Here is a 19341-nt window from a genome sequence, read left to right as displayed (position 1 = left end):
AAAGAATTTAATATCAAAAGACACTACCACACACAGCATAGCAGCACATATGACAAACTAACAGGGCGTGACCGCAGCGAAAAGTTAAAGCAACTTGAAGCAGTTTTAATGTCACAACAGCGATTTTTCGCAAGAGCCCGTGAGTCAAATGAAAATGCCACAAAGGCAAGCTATGATGTGGCATTGTTAATTGCTAAATATAGCAAGTCTTTTACTGAGGGTGATTTTATTAAAGAGTGCGTTATGAAAATGGTTGAAAATATCTGTCCTGAGAAAAAACAAGAGTTTGCCAACATATGCCTGGCTCGTAACACTGTAGCACGCAGAATTGAAGACATATCATCAGATATTAAGAGACAGTTGATGTCCAAAGGAGAGGTTTTTGACTTCTTTTCAATAACCTGTGATGAAAGCACAGACCTATCTGACACAGCTCAGTTGCTGATTTTTTTGAGAGGGGTGGACGATGAAATAAATGTGACTGAAGAGCTACTTGACCTCCAGAGCCTTAAGGACCAAACTAGAGGAAAAGATTTATTTGTTGCTGTTACTTCTGCAATAGATGACATGAAACTGCCCTGGAACAAAGTTTCTGGGATTATTACTGATGGGGCACCTGCTATGGCTGGTGAACGAAGTGGCTTATCAACCCTAATCTGTAACAAGGTTATTGAAGAAGGAGGTAAAGCTATTAAACTCCATTGTATCATTCATCAACAAGTTCTCTGTGCTAAATATCTCAAATATGATCATGTTATGAAACCGGTTGTAAAGACTATTAATTTTATTCGCGCTAAAGCTCTGTACCACCGTCAGTTCAAACAGTTTCTAATGGACATCCATGCTGAATATGAAGATGTTTTATATCACAACGATGTAAGATGGCTCAGTCGAGGGTCTGCGCTGCAGCGTTTTTACTCTCTCAGAAAGGAAATAAAAGAATTCTTGGAAACAAAGGGACAACCGATGCAAGAACTATCTGATCCTATTTGGCTGTCTGATTTGGGGTTTCTAGTTGACATAACAAAGCATCTGAATGTACTAAACACGAGTCTTCAGGGAAAAGATGCAGCGGTGAACCAGCTTTATTCACACCTGAAGTCCTTTGCAACAAAGCTGCAACTTTTCCAAAGGCATTTGTCACAAACACAGGCCAATACCATACATTTCCCAGCATTGCAGGAAATAATGAACAGTTTTTCACAGGACAATATCAGTGTGCAAATGAGCAGGTATGCAGCAGACATCGCATCTCTGGCTGAAGAGTTTAAACGGCGCTTTCAAGATTTTTCAGCTATTGAAAAGGAGATCAGCCTTTTCTCCTCTCCATTCTCTGTTGACCCAGATGATGCTCCAGAACAGCTGCAGCTTGAGCTCATTGAGCTGCAATGTGACAGCGAGTTACGCAGTCGTTACCAACAACTCTCTCTTGTGAACTTTTACCGCCAACTGGATAAGGGCAGGTTTCAGGAGATTCGAACACATGCTAAGAAAATGCTGAGCTTGTTTGGCTCAACATATGTGTGTGAGAAGACATTCTCTGCCATGAACTTCAACAAGAATCGTGTGAGGACAAGACTACGTGACTCTCATCTGCGTGACATTTTGCGCATCAAAATCACTTCCTTTGTACCGGACCAAGACTGTTTGCTGCAGCACAGATCTCAGTTTCACCCTTCCCATTAGTGCAGGTAAGTTGTTTTTTTTTAATTTATTTCAAATACATTTTGAAAACTCAGCTGTCTGTTGATCTTTAATGTTATGAAATGAAAAGCATGCCATTTGCAATTAACTTGGCATAAATTTTATTGCAAATGGCATGCTCACAATTACAATTAAATGCAAATGATTTATTTTATGCAAAATAATTCATTTGCATTTAATTGTAATTGTTCAAAGAATGTTCGGAAAAATGTTCGGCCCTCCGGCATGTTCACTTCATCCAAGCTGGCCCTCTTCGAAAAAAGTTTGGACACTCCTGCTCTAGTGCGATCGTCGCCGGCACTAATAGCAAACAGGGGAGCGCGTATATAACGCGTTCCCCTGTTTGGCTTCTCCTGTCGCCATGGCAACGATCGGGATGACGTCATGGACGTCAGCCGACGTCCTGACGTCAGGCGCACCCGATCCAGCCCATAGCGCTGCCTGGAACTCATTGGTCCGGGCAGCGCAGGGCTCTGGCGGGGGGGGGGCCCTCTTTTGCCTCTGCGTGCGGGCGATCAAGCTGTGCGCGCGGCTAGCAAAGTGCTGGCTGCGCGCACAGCACTTTGAATGGGGCGAATCGCCCCACTAGAGCCGGAAAAATCGTCCTGCGCGGCATAGCCCAAGCTCAGCTCGGGCTTACCGCCAGGGAGGTTAAAGGAGTCATCAGGGAAAATCTAATAAAATAAGTGTTACTTATCGGGGCCTTCCTTCAGCCCCAAGCTCCCAGCATGTCCCTAGCCGCAGCTACCCCTGCAGCCGTTCGCTGCAGCTCGCTCTCGGTCCCCGGCGATGACGTCAGGGTGACCTCCAGGTCGTCCTGTACTGCGCCTGCGCGAGCAGCGTTGTCAATCACCACCACGTGAACTACTGCGCCTGCGCAGTCCGCTCCAGCCCACGTGGTGGTGATTGACAGCGCCACTCGCACAGGCGCAGAACAGGCCGACCTGGAGGTCGCCCTGACATCATCGCCGGGGACCGGGAGCAAGCTGCGGCGAACAGCTGTGGGGAGAACTGCGGCGAGGGACATGCTGGGAGCTTGGGGCTAGAGGAAGCCCCCAGTAAGTAGCACTTATTTTATTAGATTTTCCCTGATGACTCCTTTAAATAGGCGAGAACAGAATGGAACATTCTCCTGCCGAGGGAAAAGGTGTGGGACCTGTAAGCACATCCATTCCACAGACAGGATACTAATACCAGGTACACAACAGTAATACAAAGTACAAGGGACCTTTTCCTGCGACTCATCTAATATGGTATACATGATCATGTGTGCAAAATGTCCCAAAGGAGTTATGTGGGAGACACAAGACAACCTCTGCGTGATCGCATGACACACCACAGGTTCACTATTAACAGCAGATTAGAGGATATTATAAAATATACTGATCTCCCAAAACCAACACACTTGTTTACCTGGACACAGTTTAATGCAGAACTGTAGATAGGTTTTAAATACACTCTTTCACTTCCCTGGGGCTTCATCAAGCCCCCAGCAGCCGTCCAGTCCCGCGCCGTTCCTCCACAAGCCTCCGTTCGCCAGCCGCCAGCTACTTTCGGTTTCGCCGCCAGGCCACTGCGCCTGCGCGGCTCTGGCCACGTGTATCCTTTTGTCGCGTTCCCCGCTATTGCAGAGGGGAACGCCATGAAAAGATACGCTTGGCAGGGCTGCGCTGGCCTCGACTTACGAGTCGAGGTACAGAACGGAGCGGTGGCGGGAGAACGGAGGCTTGTGGATGACCAGCGCGGGACAGGACGGCTGCTGGGGGCTTGAAGAGGCCCCAGGTAAGTGAAATAGTGTATTTAAAACCAATCTACAGTTCCGCTTTAAACGATTTTCGCGTCACTGTATTAACCACCTGAGCGGTCTGGACGAGCTCAGCTCGTCCAACACCGCCGGAGGCTGCCGCTCAGGCCCTGCTGGGCCGATTTACATCAAATAAAAAGCAGCACACGCAGCCGGCACTTTGCCAGCCGCGTGTGCTGCCTGATCGCCGCCGCTCTGCGGCGATCCGCCGCGAGCAGCGGCGAAAGAGGGTCCCCCCAGCCGCCTGAGCCCAGCGTAGCCGGAACAAAAAGTTCCGGCCAGCGCTAAGGGCTGGATCGGAGGCGGCTGACGTCAGGACGTCGGCTGACGTCGATGACGTCACTCCGCTCGTCGCTATGGCGACGATATAAGCAAAACAAGGAAGGCCGCTCATTGCGGCCTTCCTTGTTTATTCTGGGCGCCGGAGGCGATCGGAAGATCGCCTCCGGAGCGCCCTCTAGTGGGCTTTCATGCAGCCAACTTTCAGTTGGCTGCATGAAATAGTTTTTTTTTTATTTAAAAAAAACCCTCCCGCAGCCACCCTGGCGATTTAATCAGAACGCCAGGGTGGTTAATGGGTGGCTTCAAATCGGAAAACATGAGACACAAAGTTTATACATTCAAAACTGTAGAAGATGGTTTAAACAAGGACTCTAACTACTTGTGCTGGTACAATGGGTTTGAAATGCTACAATTCTTTTAATTTTTCTATCTTTTCATTCATTTTTTGTGCCATATGCTGTGTAAGATGGTGTTTACTGTCACTATTCATTTTATTTGCTTTCATGTACTGGTTTTAAATGCCACAATTCTCTTTAGCTTAGAATTAATGGTGCATGTAACCAGCCCAGTTACAATTTGAACTCGGAATCTACGATGTCTCCCCAGCACCAGAGTCTACTTTATGTTATGTTGAGGAAACTGTTGATCTTATCAATTTAGCCGGGATGCCTGGGAACAGTGTTGGACTGGGGGTAGTGTTGGGCGAACAGTGTTCGCCACTGTTCGGGTTCTGCAGAACATCACCCTGTTCGGGTGATGTTCGGGTTCGGCCGAACACCTGATGGTGTTCGGCCAAACTGTTCGACCATATGGCCGAACTAAGAGCGCATGGCCGAACGTTACCCGAACGTTCGGCTAGCGCTGTGATTGGCCGAACGGTGAACATCTAGTGTTGGGCGAACATCTAGATGTTCGGGTTCGGGCCGAACATGGCCGCGATGTTCGGGTGTTCGAGCCGAACTCCGAACATAATGGAAGTCAATGGGGACCCGAACTTTTGTGGTTTGTAAAGCCTCCTTACATGCTACATACCCCAAATTAGCAGGGTATGTGCACCTTGGGAGTGGGTACAAGAGGAAAAAAAATTTAGCAAAAAGAGCTTATAGTTTTTGAGAAAATCGATTTTAAAGTTTCAAAGGGAAAACTGTCTTTTAAATGCGGGAAATGTCTGTTTTCTTTGCACAGGTAACATGCTTTTTGTCGGCATGCAGTCATAAATGTAATACATATAAGAGGTTCCAGGAAAAGGGACCGGTAACGCTAACCCAGCAGCAGCACACGTGATGGAACAGGAGGAGGGTGGCGCAGGAGGAGAAGGCCACGCTTTGAGACACAACAACCCAGGCCTTGCATGAGGACAAGAAGCGTGCGGATAGCAATTTGCGTTTTGTCGCCGTGCAGTCATAAATTTAATACAGATTAGAGGTTCAATAAACAGGGACCGGAAACGCTAACCCATCACAGATGTTCATTGTTCATGTTACTTGGTTGGGGTCCGGGAGTGTTGCGTAGTCGTTTCCAATCCAGGATTGATTCATTTTAATTTGAGTCAGACGGTCTGCATTTTCTGTGGAGAGGCGGATACGCCGATCTGTGACGATGCCTCCGGCAGCACTAAAACAGCGTTCCGACATAACGCTGGCTGCCGGGCAAGCCAGCACCTCTATTGCGTACATTGCTAGTTTGTGCCAGGTGTCTAGCTTCGATACCCAATAGTTGAAGGGTGCAGATGGATTGTTCAACACAGCTATGCCATCTGACATGTAGTCCTTGACCATATTCTCCAGGCGATCGGTGTTGGAGGTGGATCTGCACGCTTGCTGTTCTGTGTGCTGCTGCATGGGTGTCAGAAAATTTTCCCACTCCAAGGACACTGCCGATACCATTCCCTTTTGGGCACTAGCTGCGGCTTATGTTGTTTGCTGCCCTCCTGGTCGTCCTGGGTTTGCGGAAGTCAGTCTGTCGGCGTACAACTGGCTAGAGGAGGGGGAGGATGTCAATCTCCTCTTTAAAGTCTCCACAAGGGCCTGCTGGTATTCTTCCATTTTGACCTGTCCGACTCTTTCTTCAAGCAGTTTTGGAACATTGTGTTTGTACCGTGGATCCAGAAGGGTATAAACCCAGTAATTGGTGTTGTCCAGAATGCGCACAATGCCTGGGTCGCGTTCAATGCAGTCCTAGGCCGAAGAGGTCATAGCCTAGGGTCACAAAAACCTGTTTATTTGGGCTATTTCAATGGTAGTGATGGTGACGTACATAAATCTCAGCCATGGCCGTTAGCAACGTCTGAATTTCACGAAATGTCTCATGCAGGTAGAAGACATATTGTTAGACTTGGATTCCAAAGATGGGGTCCCTACATCTCTGCAAACCAGAGTTACAGGGGTCCAAAATTGGTAAAATCCCCCATAGACTTTCATTGCCTCCCTATTTCACTTTCCAAAATCTCACATCTTTTCAAAGGGCAATGGCTCAGCAGTACCAAATTTTCTAGCATTGTAGGGACCCTTAGGGGGAACATGACTGGTGAGTTTCGGGCCCCTAGGCCAAAGAGGTCATAGCCTAGGGTCACAAAAACCTGTTTATTTGGGCTATTTCAATGGTAGTGATGGTGACGTACATAAATCTCAGCTATGGCCGTTAGCAACGTCTGAATTTCACGAAATGTCTCATGCAGGTAGAAGACATATTGTTAGACTTGGATTCCAAAGATGGGGTCCCTACATCTCTGCAAACCAGAGTTACAAGGGTCCAAAATTGGTAAAATCCCCCATAGACTTTCATTGCCTCCCTATTTCACTTTCCAAAATCTCACATCTTTTCAAAGGGCAATGGCTCAGCAGTACCAAATTTTCTAGCATTGTAGGGACCCTTAGGGGGAACATGACTGGTGAGTTTCGGGCCCCTAGGCCAAAGAGGTCATAGCCTAGGGTCACAAAAACCTGTTTATTTGGGCTATTTCAATGGCAGTGATGGTGACGTACATAAATCTCAGCTATGGCCGTTAGCAACGTCTGAATTTCACGAAATGTCTCATGCAGGTAGAAGACATATTGTTAGACTTGGATTCCAAAGATGGGGTCCCTACATCTCTGCAAACCAGAGTTACAGGGGTCCAAAATGGGTAAAATCCCCCATAGACTTTCATTGCCTCCCTATTTCACTTTCCAAAATCTCACATCTTTTCAAAGGGCAATGGCTCAGCAGTACCAAATTTTCTAGCATTGTAGGGACCCTTAGGGGGAACATGACTGGTGAGTTTCGGGCCCCTAGGCCAAAGAGGTCATAGCCTAGGGTCACAAAAACCTGTTTATTTGGGCTATTTCAATGGTAGTGATGGTGACGTACATAAATCTCAGCTATGGCCGTTAGCAACGTCTGAATTTCACGAAATGTCTCATGCAGGTAGAAGACATATTGTTAGACTTGGATTCCAAAGATGGGGTCCCTACATCTCTGCAAACCAGAGTTACAGGGGTCCAAAATTGGTAAAATCCCCCATAGACTTTCATTGCCTCCCTATTTCACTTTCCAAAATCTCACATCTTTTCAAAGGGCAATGGCTCAGCAGTACCAAATTTTCTAGCATTGTAGGGACCCTTAGGGGGAACATGACTGGTGAGTTTCGGGCCCCTAGGCCAAAGAGGTCATAGCCTAGGGTCACAAAAACCTGTTTATTTGGGCTATTTCAATGGTAGTGATGGTGACGTACATAAATCTCAGCTATGGCCGTTAGCAACGTCTGAATTTCACGAAATGTCTCATGCAGGTAGAAGACATATTGTTAGACTTGGATTCCAAAGATGGGGTCCCTACATCTCTGCAAACCAGAGTTACAGGGGTCCAAAATTGGTAAAATCCCCCATAGACTTTCATTGCCTCCCTATTTCACTTTCCAAAATCTCACATCTTTTCAAAGGGCAATGGCTCAGCAGTACCAAATTTTCTAGCATTGTAGGGACCCTTAGGGGGAACATGACTGGTGAGTTTCGGGCCCCTAGGCCAAAGAGGTCATAGCCTAGGGTCACAAAAACCTGTTTATTTGGGCTATTTCAATGGCAGTGATGGTGACGTACATAAATCTCAGCTATGGCCGTTAGCAACGTCTGAATTTCACGAAATGTCTCATGCAGGTAGAAGACATATTGTTAGACTTGGATTCCAAAGATGGGGTCCCTACATCTCTGCAAACCAGAGTTACAGGGGTCCAAAATTGGTAAAATCCCCCATAGACTTTCATTGCCTCCCTATTTCACTTTCCAAAATCTCACATCTTTTCAAAGGGCAATGGCTCAGCAGTACCAAATTTTCTAGCATTGTAGGGACCCTTAGGGGGAACATGACTGGTGAGTTTCGGGCCCCTAGGCCAAAGAGGTCATAGCCTAGGGTCACAAAAACCTGTTTATTTGGGCTATTTCAATGGTAGTGATGGTGACGTACATAAATCTCAGCTATGGCCGTTAGCAACGTCTGAATTTCACGAAATGTCTCATGCAGGTAGAAGACATATTGTTAGACTTGGATTCCAAAGATGGGGTCCCTACATCTCTGCAAACCAGAGTTACAGGGGTCCAAAATTGGTAAAATCCCCCATAGACTTTCATTGCCTCCCTATTTCACTTTCCAAAATCTCACATCTTTTCAAAGGGCAATGGCTCAGCAGTACCAAATTTTCTAGCATTGTAGGGACCCTTAGGGGGAACATGACTGGTGAGTTTCGGGCCCCTAGGCCAAAGAGGTCATAGCCTAGGGTCACAAAAACCTGTTTATTTGGGCTATTTCAATGGTAGTGATGGTGACGTACATAAATCTCAGCTATGGCCGTTAGCAACGTCTGAATTTCACGAAATGTCTCATGCAGGTAGAAGACATATTGTTAGACTTGGATTCCAAAGATGGGGTCCCTACAATGCTAGAAAATTTGGTACTGCTGAGCCATTGCCCTTTGAAAAGATGTGAGATTTTGGAAAGTGAAATAGGGAGGCAATGAAAGTCTATGGGGGATTTTACCAATTTTGGACCTCTGTAACTCTGGTTTGCAGAGATGTAGGGACCCCATCTTTGGAATCCAAGTCTAACAATATGTCTTCTACCTGCATGAGACATTTCGTGAAATTCAGACGTTGCTAACGGCCATAGCTGAGATTTATGTACGTCACCATCACTACCATTGAAATAGCCCAAATAAACAGGTTTTTGTGATCCTAGGCTATGACCTCTTTGGCCTAGGGGCCCGAAACTCACCAGTCATGTTCCCCCTAAGGGTCCCTACAATGCTAGAAAATTTGGTACTGCTGAGCCATTGCCCTTTGAAAAGATGTGAGATTTTGGAAAGTGAAATAGGGAGGCAATGAAAGTCTATGGGGGATTTTACCAATTTTGGACCCCTGTAACTCTAGTTTGCAGAGATGTAGGGACCCCATCTTTGGAATCCAAGTCTAACAATATGTCTTCTACCTGCATGAGACATTTCGTGAAATTCAGACGTTGCTAACGGCCATAGCTGAGATTTATGTACGTCACCATCACTACCATTGAAATAGCCCAAATAAACAGGTTTTTGTGACCCTAGGCTATGACCTCTTTGGCCTAGGGGCCCGAAACTCACCAGTCATGTTCCCCCTAAGGGTCCCTACAATGCTAGAAAATTTGGTACTGCTGAGCCATTGCCCTTTGAAAAGATGTGAGATTTTGGAAAGTGAAATAGGGAGGCAATGAAAGTCTATGGGGGATTTTACCAATTTTGGACCCCTGTAACTCTGGTTTGCAGAGATGTAGGGACCCCATCTTTGGAATCCAAGTCTAACAATATGTCTTCTACCTGCATGAGACATTTCGTGAAATTCAGGCGTTGCTAACGGCCATTGCTGAGATTTATGTACGTCACCATCACTACCATTGAAATAGCCCAAATAAACAGGTTTTTGTGACCCTAGGCTATGACCTCTTCGGCCTAGGACTGCATTGAACACGACCCAGGCATTGTGCGCATTCTGGACAACACCAATTACTGGGTTTATACCCTTCTGGATCCACGGTACAAACACAATGTTCCAAAACTGCTTGAAGAAAGAGTCGGACAGGTCAAAATGGAAGAATACCAGCAGGCCCTTGTGGAGACTTTAAAGAGGAGATTGACATCCTCCCCCTCCTCTAGCCAGTTGTACGCCGACAGACTGACTTCCGCAAACCCAGGACGACCAGGAGGGCAGCAAACAACACAAGCCGCAGCTAGTGCCCAAAAGGGAATGGTATCGGCAGTGTCCTTGGAGTGGGAAAATTTTCTGACACCCATGCAGCAGCACACAGAACAGCAAGCGTGCAGATCCACCTCCAACACCGATCGCCTGGAGAAGATGGTCAAGGACTACATGTCAGATGGCATAGCTGTGTTGAACAATCCATCTGCACCCTTCAACTATTGGGTATCGAAGCTAGACACCTGGCACAAACTAGCAATGTACGCAATAGAGGTGCTGGCTTGCCCGGCAGCCAGCGTTATGTCGGAACGCTGTTTTAGTGCTGCCGGAGGCATCGTCACAGATCGGCGTATCCGCCTCTCCACAGAAAATGCAGACCGTCTGACTCAAATTAAAATGAATCAATCCTGGATTGGAAACGACTACGCAACACTCCCGGACCCCAACCAAGTAACATGAACAATGAACATCTGTGATGGGTTAGCGTTTCCGGTCCCTGTTTATTGAACCTCTCATCTGTATTAAATTTATGACTGCACGACGACAAAACGCAAATTGCTATCCGCACGCTTCTTGTCCTCATGCAAGGCCTGGGTTGTTGTGTCTCAAAGCGTGGCCTTCTCCTCCTGCTCCACCCTCCTCCTGTTCCATCACGTGTGCTGCTGCTGGGTTAGCGTTACCGGTCCCTTTTCCTGGAACCTCTTATATGTATTACATTTATGACTGCATGCCGACAAAAAGCATGTTACCTGTGCAAAGAAAACAGACATTTCCCGCATTTAAAAGACAGTTTTCCCTTTGAAACTTTAAAATCGATTTTCTCAAAAACTATAAGCTCTTTTTGCTAAAAAAAATTTCCCTCTTGTACCCACTCCCAAGGTGCACATACCCTGTAAATTTGGGGTATGTAGCATGTAAGGAGGCTTTACAAAGCACAAAAGTTCGGGTCCCCATTGACTTCCATTATGTTCGGAGTTCGGCTCGAACACCCGAACATCGCGGCCATGTTCGGCCTGTTCGGCCCGAACCCGAACATCTAGGTGTTCGCCCAACACTAACTGGGGGGTGGAAAAACTGAGGAAATCCACCTGCTGGTCAAGCAGCAGTAACCCTGTGTTATCACTCCCAACAGAAACCTGTAGCAAGTCTTCACTGTGAGCAGCAACACATGGTTACTGCTGCTTGGCCAGCAAGTGGATTTCTCCAGTTTCTCCACTTCCCAGTCCGACACTGCCTGGGAAAGCCTCCTGAGTAACAGTTAAGGCATCTAATTACATTTATGTTTGCTAAAGAATGTTTCGCCTATGTATGTCAGTGTATAAAAGCTTTGTTTTTCAGTTTTTGTCAGGAACCAGTCTGACAAAGGTTTTTAATAAGCCAAAAGTTCACTATTCATCTCTAAGTTAGCCATTAAATGGTATCATCCTGATTCAAAACTCCTTGCTTTTACTGATGGCTAACACGGTACAACACTCTACTGCTTCAAAAGATAAAGACCTCCACATAACAGGATAGGATATATTTACATTAGATGTGCAAACATAGCAGATCTAAACAAATAACAATATAAGCAGTAGATATAACTGTACACGTCACTCCACTAATGACAAAATACTAATTGCATTAAGTTACAGGCGTAGTAGTTGTAAAATATAACAATACAAGACAACAATGAAACACTTAATGTAAATGAAATTCTCTTTCATAGGTTAAAAGTATATACCGTGGCATTGCTGGTTACCCAATTTTATGCTTTTTCACACATTAATAACCAAAAGGTAGATACATATAGCCTCAAGAGTCATATTATGGTACTAAATAGTAAGACTTGGGTAAGGCCCACCTTGGTCTGTTATTAGTATACAGGCATGGATCAGGTATGTGTACTATATACATGTTCCTGGGGAATATAACCATAGATATACATAAATCGATATGGTCTAAGTATTTGTTTTTGTGGTTACGGACAAGTAGTAAATGAAACCGAAGCATATATATAGCAATATAAGGCAGTATACCTCTATGGGATACTATGGGTTTCCCCGGTTCTTGAGGTGCTGTAGCGACTGCGTTATGGGAGCTGAAGTCACTTGAGGCAGGGGGTGGAGGCAAGGTACGGACAGGTAGAGGTAGGTGGGGACAAGAAGGAAGAGACAAGGAGGGTCGGGGGGTGGGGGGGGAGTGGGGATAGATGGGTTTGGTGGAGTCGGGGGGGGGGGGAGGGAGAGGAAAAGGGAGGGGGAGGGCCAGGGAGGCCCCTAGATGTGTAAGAGGAATATAGGAGGTTATGATAAAATATTGAGGTCGTTATATATCCAGAAGACAGCTTTTATGTGTTGAGGGTGTATTGGAAATTATGTTCCAAACATATTGAGGTGTTCAGTTGATATATCTAAAACATTTCCCTGGTTTTCATTCTTCCATGTCGGTCAAAGGTTTTCTCTAGGATATGTTCTATAGGGTAAATTTTAGTTAGTTGTGTATTTTGGTTATAGTGGGTTCTGTAGTGTCTCGATAGACCATGCTTCATGTAACCTTTTTGTATGTTTCTTCTGTGTTGACCCCAGCGGGTTCCAAGTTGAGTCGTACGGCCTACATATTGGAGACCACAAGGACATGTGATTAAGTATATGATAAAGTCTGAAGAGCAGTCCATAATGACTGGTGATTGGAATGATCTGTCCTGTGGTGTTGGATTGAAACTCTTTGACGCCCTCCTGTATCCTCCTGCAGCAGAGGCATCTGGATTGGTGGCACTGTGATATACTCCCCTGATAAAGGCAGCCTGTACGTTTTTTTCCTTTTGTGTCACCAAAAGATTATTTATCCTGCTGGGAGCCAGCTGGTTTTTGAGAGTTCTTGCCCTACGGAAGATGCACCTTGGCTTCTCACTTATATCTGGTTTTAGGTAGGGGTCATTTAATAGAAGTGACCAGTGTTTTTTTAAGATTGATTTAAATTGATCGGAGAATCTAGTGATAAAGTTTACTTCGGTTTCATATTATGGTTCTTTTTTGGGTTTTTTCTCCAGGATTTTTTCCCTGTCAGTTTCTCATGCTCTTTTTTTTTTTTTTTTGCTTCCTTGATTAATCCGTTAGGGAAGTATTTAGTTTTGAATTTACCCATCAGGATTTTTGATTGTTCGTCAAAAGCTTTTATGTCTGTACAATTTTTACGCATTCTCAGGAATTGGCCGTATGGAATGTTTGTTTTCCATGGTTTGTAATGGTTGCTCTTGTAATCAATTTAATAATTTGGAGTCTACGGATTTAAAATGGTTTTTAGACTTAATCATCTGTTTTTTGTGGTATAATATGAAATCTAGATATTCAATGTATTCCTCGCTCTGATTTAGTGTAAATGAAATTCCCCAGTTATTATCGTTGAGGTGGTCTTTGAACGCCTGGATGGAGGGCAGATCACCGTCCCAAATCAAAACGAGGTAATCTATATACCTCTTGTAGAATACCATGATTTTTTAAAGGGTTTGTTGATCCAAGGTATAATTCTTCCAGGAGGCCCATAGTTAAGTTGGCATAACTGGGCACAAACCCCGCCCCATTGTCGTTCCTCTCTTTTGTAGGTAGATGGTGTCCATCAATTGAAAGAAGTTGTGGGTGGATATATGACATTGCATGTATGAGAAAATATTTTTGTTTGGCATCTTGTTATCACAGGGAAGGTAGTGCCATACGGCTTTAAGGCCAAGCCACCAACGCAAGCCAGCAGTGACACATCACTGAGGGCCCTTTTCCACTTGCGGCAATTGCTATGCTGAAGCGCAAATCGCTAGAGATTTTTAAATGCTGCCACATGGCCTGCCACCAGCCACATGCCCTGCCCCAGTGCTGCCACATGGCCTGCCACCAGCCAAATGGCCTGCCCCAGTGCTACTACATGCCTTGCCACCAGCCACATGGCCTGCCCCAGTGCTACCACATGGCCTGCCCCAGTGCTGCCAAATGCCCTGCCCCAAATTCTCTACTTATAGTTCAGGGTCTTCTGTGGATAATGCCTCATTAAATTTTTGGTCAATCCAAATGCCTCATCTCCAACAAAAGTGTGTGGATATGCTGGTTCAGGAGTATCAGGCCAGGGTTTGTCATCAGGAAGTTGAAGATTGCCACCAAAGCTTTTTTTTTAGAGTTTTTGCCCCAAGAACGACTGTTTTGAAATATGCAAGAATCGCTATTTCCACTGTAGGCCCCCACATCTATATAAATAAATTTACTGTCTGCATCCACAACAGCCATGAGCACGATAGAAAAGTATTGTTTATAATTGAAGTCATTGCTTCCACTATGTGCTGTCATAACAATGCGAATGTGTTTACCATCGATTGCACCGACACAGATGGGAACCAGATGCTTTTTCCAGAACTTTTGTGACACTTCCTCCCATTTATTCTTATCTGGGAAAGGCATGAAATCTTTAGAGAGATTGTTCCAGATGATTTTGCATGTTGTGCGAACAATTCTGTAAATTGTTGTGACCCCCATGTGAAACTCCTAGTGCATTGAAGTGAAACTTTGTCCAGTGCCCAGGAATCTAGAAATAAAAAAAACATATATATAAATATTAGCGCATAATATTTGACTTTTACTAATCAAATTTCTTTATTACAATTTCAGATCTGAGAAGAAGATGGAAGTCTGTCAGGGACAAATATAAATGTGAACTAGAAAAACAAAAAGAGGAATCCAAAAATGGGTCTGGCGCTTCGAAGACAAGTGAATACAAATTCGCTACAGCGTTGCAATTCATAAAATCAGCTAGTGAAAGCGGACTGTAAGTTTCTGTTTACATTGTGTTTTATTCTTATATTTCTTATGAAACAAAAGACAAAATCAAAGGAAGCAATCAAATAGTGTTCATATACTTGAGATTATATTATTTTAATTAACAAAAAATAATCATGTGGGATGAGGAAAACCCCTGAACATGTTGTAATATGCAAAGTTATAACATAACCTCAAGTTTTTGGACCACATTTGAGTGTCACCCTTTTTTTTGTGTTCTGTGGATGGGGGAGCCACTGAAGGATAGGCGCACCTAATGTTTAGATGTGTAAAGTTCATGATTGGGTACTCCCAGGGCTTTGGAGTCAATACAAAAATAATCCGACTGTGACGCCTCCGTTTTTGAAACCTCCAACTCCAGATACCTAAATTTCCTATGACTCCTCAGTTTATGAAACCTCCAACTCCAGATATCCAAATTTCCTATGACTCCCTGAGTCCGTCTCCACAGCCCTTTGTATTCCAGCATACTTTTTCTACTAATTATGTTTGTAAACAAGGTTTTAAAAATGATTCTGTTCTTTTTACAGCATGGAAGATAGTTTGTTAGAAGAGGAGGATAGTTCACGATGTTTTAATACAGAAGACACACCGTTGGAAGTTTGTGAAAAAGACAGTGCAGAAATTATTGACATACAATCCTCTGGATCATCTGTGAGCATAAAAGCACGTTCACAACAAGAATCAGTACGACCAAAGCCTAATGTAACAACATCAAACAAAAAAGTAACAACTTCCAACCAAAAAAAGATTATGAAAAGTAAATGCTAAATTCAGTTCAAAATTTTGTAGAAATCGTAAATGGAAGAAAGGGGTAAACAAAGTGCCAATTTGCAATTTTTGATTAGTTTAGAGCCATATTTGGAGGTCTACATTTATCTTGCAGAAAAGCTATTATTGAGGTAATAGAGAAATTCATTCACACAGATACTTCAAGTGACAGATTTGGTGCATATTCTCAACATGTCATGTCACCATCACAAAACCAAATGCAAACAGGACAACAACAAATACATAATCCATACTTTGAGTTTAGCACTGATCAAATTCATGACAGTAATGTTCCCTACCATTCTCCATTTGACCCAAACATAGGTCATGGAAGATGTAAGTTCATGCCCTCTAGATCAGTGGTCAGTGCTCTGTCACTTGCTAACAGTACTCAACCCACTACAAGCCGATCAAATTCTGAAAGTACAAACCTAACATCGTTCAACATTTTGCAACCTATTACTTTTTAAAAATGCTGCGCTGCCCACTTGTTAACAAGCTATCTCCACTAAAAAGGTATATATAACCAATTCCACACAGAAATCAACTAATCATAGCCAGTCCAATAAGTGCGCTGTGGTTCTTCCTGTTGGGAATATTGTTTCTTCTGGTGCTATGCACTCCACTGCGCGCTCATTCATATAACACAACCTGCATGAAAACAACTTTACATAGCGTAATACTGTAAGGCCAACAGGTATATCAAGACTCCGCAGTGCGGGTGATGAAAAAGGTGCTCACACGTGATTCCCACTGCCCTAGAAGTTAAAAGGCTCACCAGATCGACTCCACCGTATCACAGGTGGCAATCTCGCATCAGAATATGTGTGTCACTCAGGACATCAGTGAACACATCCAGTTGCAGTAAAAAACAGCCGTGATGGTGAAAGTGAGTACTCTCCCTGTAGCATTGTATGAAGATAACGCAGGAACGCAGGAAAACCACCTTATCTTCATACAATGCTACAGGGAGAGTACTCACTTTCACCATCACGGCTGTTTTTTACTGCAACTGGATGTGTTCACTGATGTCCTGAGTGACACACATATTCTGATGCGAGATTGCCACCTGTGATACGGTGGAGTCGATCTGGTGAGCCTTTTAACTTCTAGGGCAGTGGGAATCACGTGTGAGCACCTTTTTCATCACCCGCACTGCGGAGTCTTGATATACCTGTTGGCCTTACAGTATTACGCTATGTAAAGTTGTTTTCATGCAGGTTGTATTATATGAATGAGCGCGCAGTGGAGTGCATAGCACCAGAAGAAACAATTTTGCAACCTATTGTTGGGAGCACAAATCTAAATGACCAAAAACAAGAAACAGGAAATCTGTCTTTCGTTGACATGTTGTCTGAAAATACTAAATAATTTGGTACAGCATAGATTTCTACTCCATTTCTGTATTGTTACCTTACACTTTGAATCTTAAATATCATTAGAGATTGTTCATGAACATGTTGTTCAAAAACTTAACATTACTACAATGTAGTTTCAAACACTGTGATGTTTTTTTGTGGCAGACAGATTTGTAAAGGTCTTGGTTATGCATTGTGCACAGTATCCAGGTGTTAGCATGCTGAAACTTTACTGTAATCAGGGCCGGCCCTAGACCTTTTGCCGCCTGAGGCAAACTTAGAAAAAATTGCCGCCCCCCCCCCCCCCCAGCTGTGGGTGCGGGGGGCCGACCTCCGAGCTGGAGGGGTAGCGGGCAGAACGTGGGGTATTTGGCCTAGTGGTGAGGAGGGGGGTCGGACCCCCCATCCCTCATCTGGGTCCCCCGATCTGCTCTCCACCTCCAGCTTTAAATGGTTACATAGCATGATAGCAGCCAATAGTAAGAGGGATGGGCGGGGATCACTCACCTCTTCCGGTTCCAGCGTGCACTCCACTGACGTCACTTCCTGCAACGCCATCCACTTACAGTGGCCGGCGTTGCAGGAAGTGACATCAGTGGAGCGCAGGCTGGAACCGGAAGAGGTGAGTGATCCCCGCCCGTCCCTCTTACGATCGGCTGCTATGTAACCATTTAAAGCTGGAGGTGGAGCGCAGATTGGGGGACCCAGGCGAGGGAGGGGGGGTCCTGCCCGCTACCCCTCCAGCTCGGCGGCCGCCCCCCCCCGCACCCACGGACGGGCGGTTGCCGCCCCCCTAGAAGTGCCGCCTGAGGCAAAAGTTTCACCCCGCCTCATGAGCGGGTCGGCCCTGACTGTAATACACGTGTAAACAATGCAGAATATGCAGAATAGAGCGTGTTTCTGCTGTCCATGCACACTGTTTTCCTGTGCAGTACACTTCTGTTTCACATGTTGGCACTGGGAAAGTGATCCACTTCACCATGGCAGCCAAAACCCACAGACATGTTAACAATGCACATCCAATATGTTTAAAATAAGAAAAAAATTAATATTGTAATTATAATACTACAACATTATCAACAGACGTTCAGTTGGAGCCACACTCTTGCGCAATCTTGTGTCTTTCTTCTTTAAATCGTCCTCCAGCAAAGCTAGAAGTCGATCAAAGCTGTAACAAAAATTATATTGTAGTGAATGCAAAATGTTTGGTTTTTAAAGTTTTTAGTTGATTTTTTTTTTAGCACTTTAAGAATTAGCACTGTGACTTCTACAGTAAAAATAGCACTTTTCTTACACTGCAAAAGTGTAATTAAAAAGAGTACTAAGTATAATAAATATAGTTTAAAAAAAAAACTTTGGAACGTTATTGTTGGCACTTTAATGTTTGTAAATTTGTACTGTCTATAAGTATAAGAAGATGTACCTTGCACTATGTTATTTTCATACTTGGTGCTTTCTTTTTGTACTATTTACAATAAACATTTTTTTCATTATGGGACAAAGTTAAGTTTACAATAAAAAGTTCGAAAAAAAACTCTTTATTGAATTATTATATGTATATTAAAATGGTTGTATAAGTACACAGGCAGTGGCGGCTCCAGCTTCAGATTTTTTGGGGGGCTCAAAGGGGGCACAAGGGTTGGCAGGCGGGGCTCATAGAGGGGAATTGGCGGCGCGCGCAGCGCGCCGCAGCAAAAAAATGGGCGTGGTCATAACATTGTGTGGGAGGGGCTAACTAATGTAGTTGCACCAGCTAATGTAATGTTACATAAAAAAAAAAAATGAAGTAAATGCACATAATGACAGACCACATAATGACAGACAGCGTTTCCCCAGTAATTGCATGTAATGAGAGACAGCCCTTCACCAGTAAATGCACATAATGAGAGACAGCCTTTCACCAGTAAACGCACATAATGACAGACAGATTTTCACCAGTAAATGCAGGTAATGACAGACAGCCTTTCACCAGTAAATGCACATAAGAGACAGCTTTTCACCAGTAAAATGCTTGTAATGACAGACAGCCTTTCACCAGTAAATGCACATAATGACAGGCAGCGTTCCCCCAGTAAATGCACATAATGACAGACAGCGTTCCCCCAGTAAATAAGAGACAGCCTTTCACCAGTAAATGCACATAATGACAGACAGCATTTCACCCGTAAATGCACATAAGAGACAGCCTTTCACCAGTAAATGCACTTAAGAGACAGCTTTTCACCAGTAAAATGCTTGTAATGACAGACAGCCTTTCACCAGTAAATGCACATAATGACAGACAGCGTTTCACCAGTTAATGCACATAATGACAGACAGCCAGTGTCCCCAGTATAGGTAGCCAGGTGTATAGATGTCCCCAGTATGTAGTCAGGCTGGTGGTGGTAGGCTGGGGGCCCAAGGGCCGCTCAAGCCTGGCTGGT

General features: G+C 44.5%; 1 protein-coding gene across 1 annotated transcript; it reads left to right on the top strand.

Moving 5' to 3' along the window:
* The first annotated feature begins 249 nt into the window (after positions 1 to 249).
* On the top strand, positions 250 to 1686 carry LOC137519420 (general transcription factor II-I repeat domain-containing protein 2-like). The gene has a single exon (XM_068238399.1). The coding sequence runs from the start codon at positions 250 to 252 to the stop codon at positions 1684 to 1686; it is 1437 nt and encodes a 478-aa protein (XP_068094500.1).
* The last annotated feature ends 17655 nt before the right edge of the window (positions 1687 to 19341 follow it).

Source organism: Hyperolius riggenbachi, chromosome 1 (assembly GCF_040937935.1).
Source record: "Hyperolius riggenbachi isolate aHypRig1 chromosome 1, aHypRig1.pri, whole genome shotgun sequence".
Taxonomy (NCBI): Eukaryota; Metazoa; Chordata; class Amphibia; order Anura; family Hyperoliidae; genus Hyperolius; species Hyperolius riggenbachi.
Note: the sequence above shows the minus strand (reverse complement) of the source record. Positions and strands in the feature narration are given on the sequence as shown.

Bases quoted from the DNA above. Each gene is read 5' to 3' on its own strand.
- LOC137519420 (XM_068238399.1), top strand. From the start codon at position 250: ATGGTTGAAAATATCTGTCCTGAGAAAAAACAAGAGTTTGCCAACATA.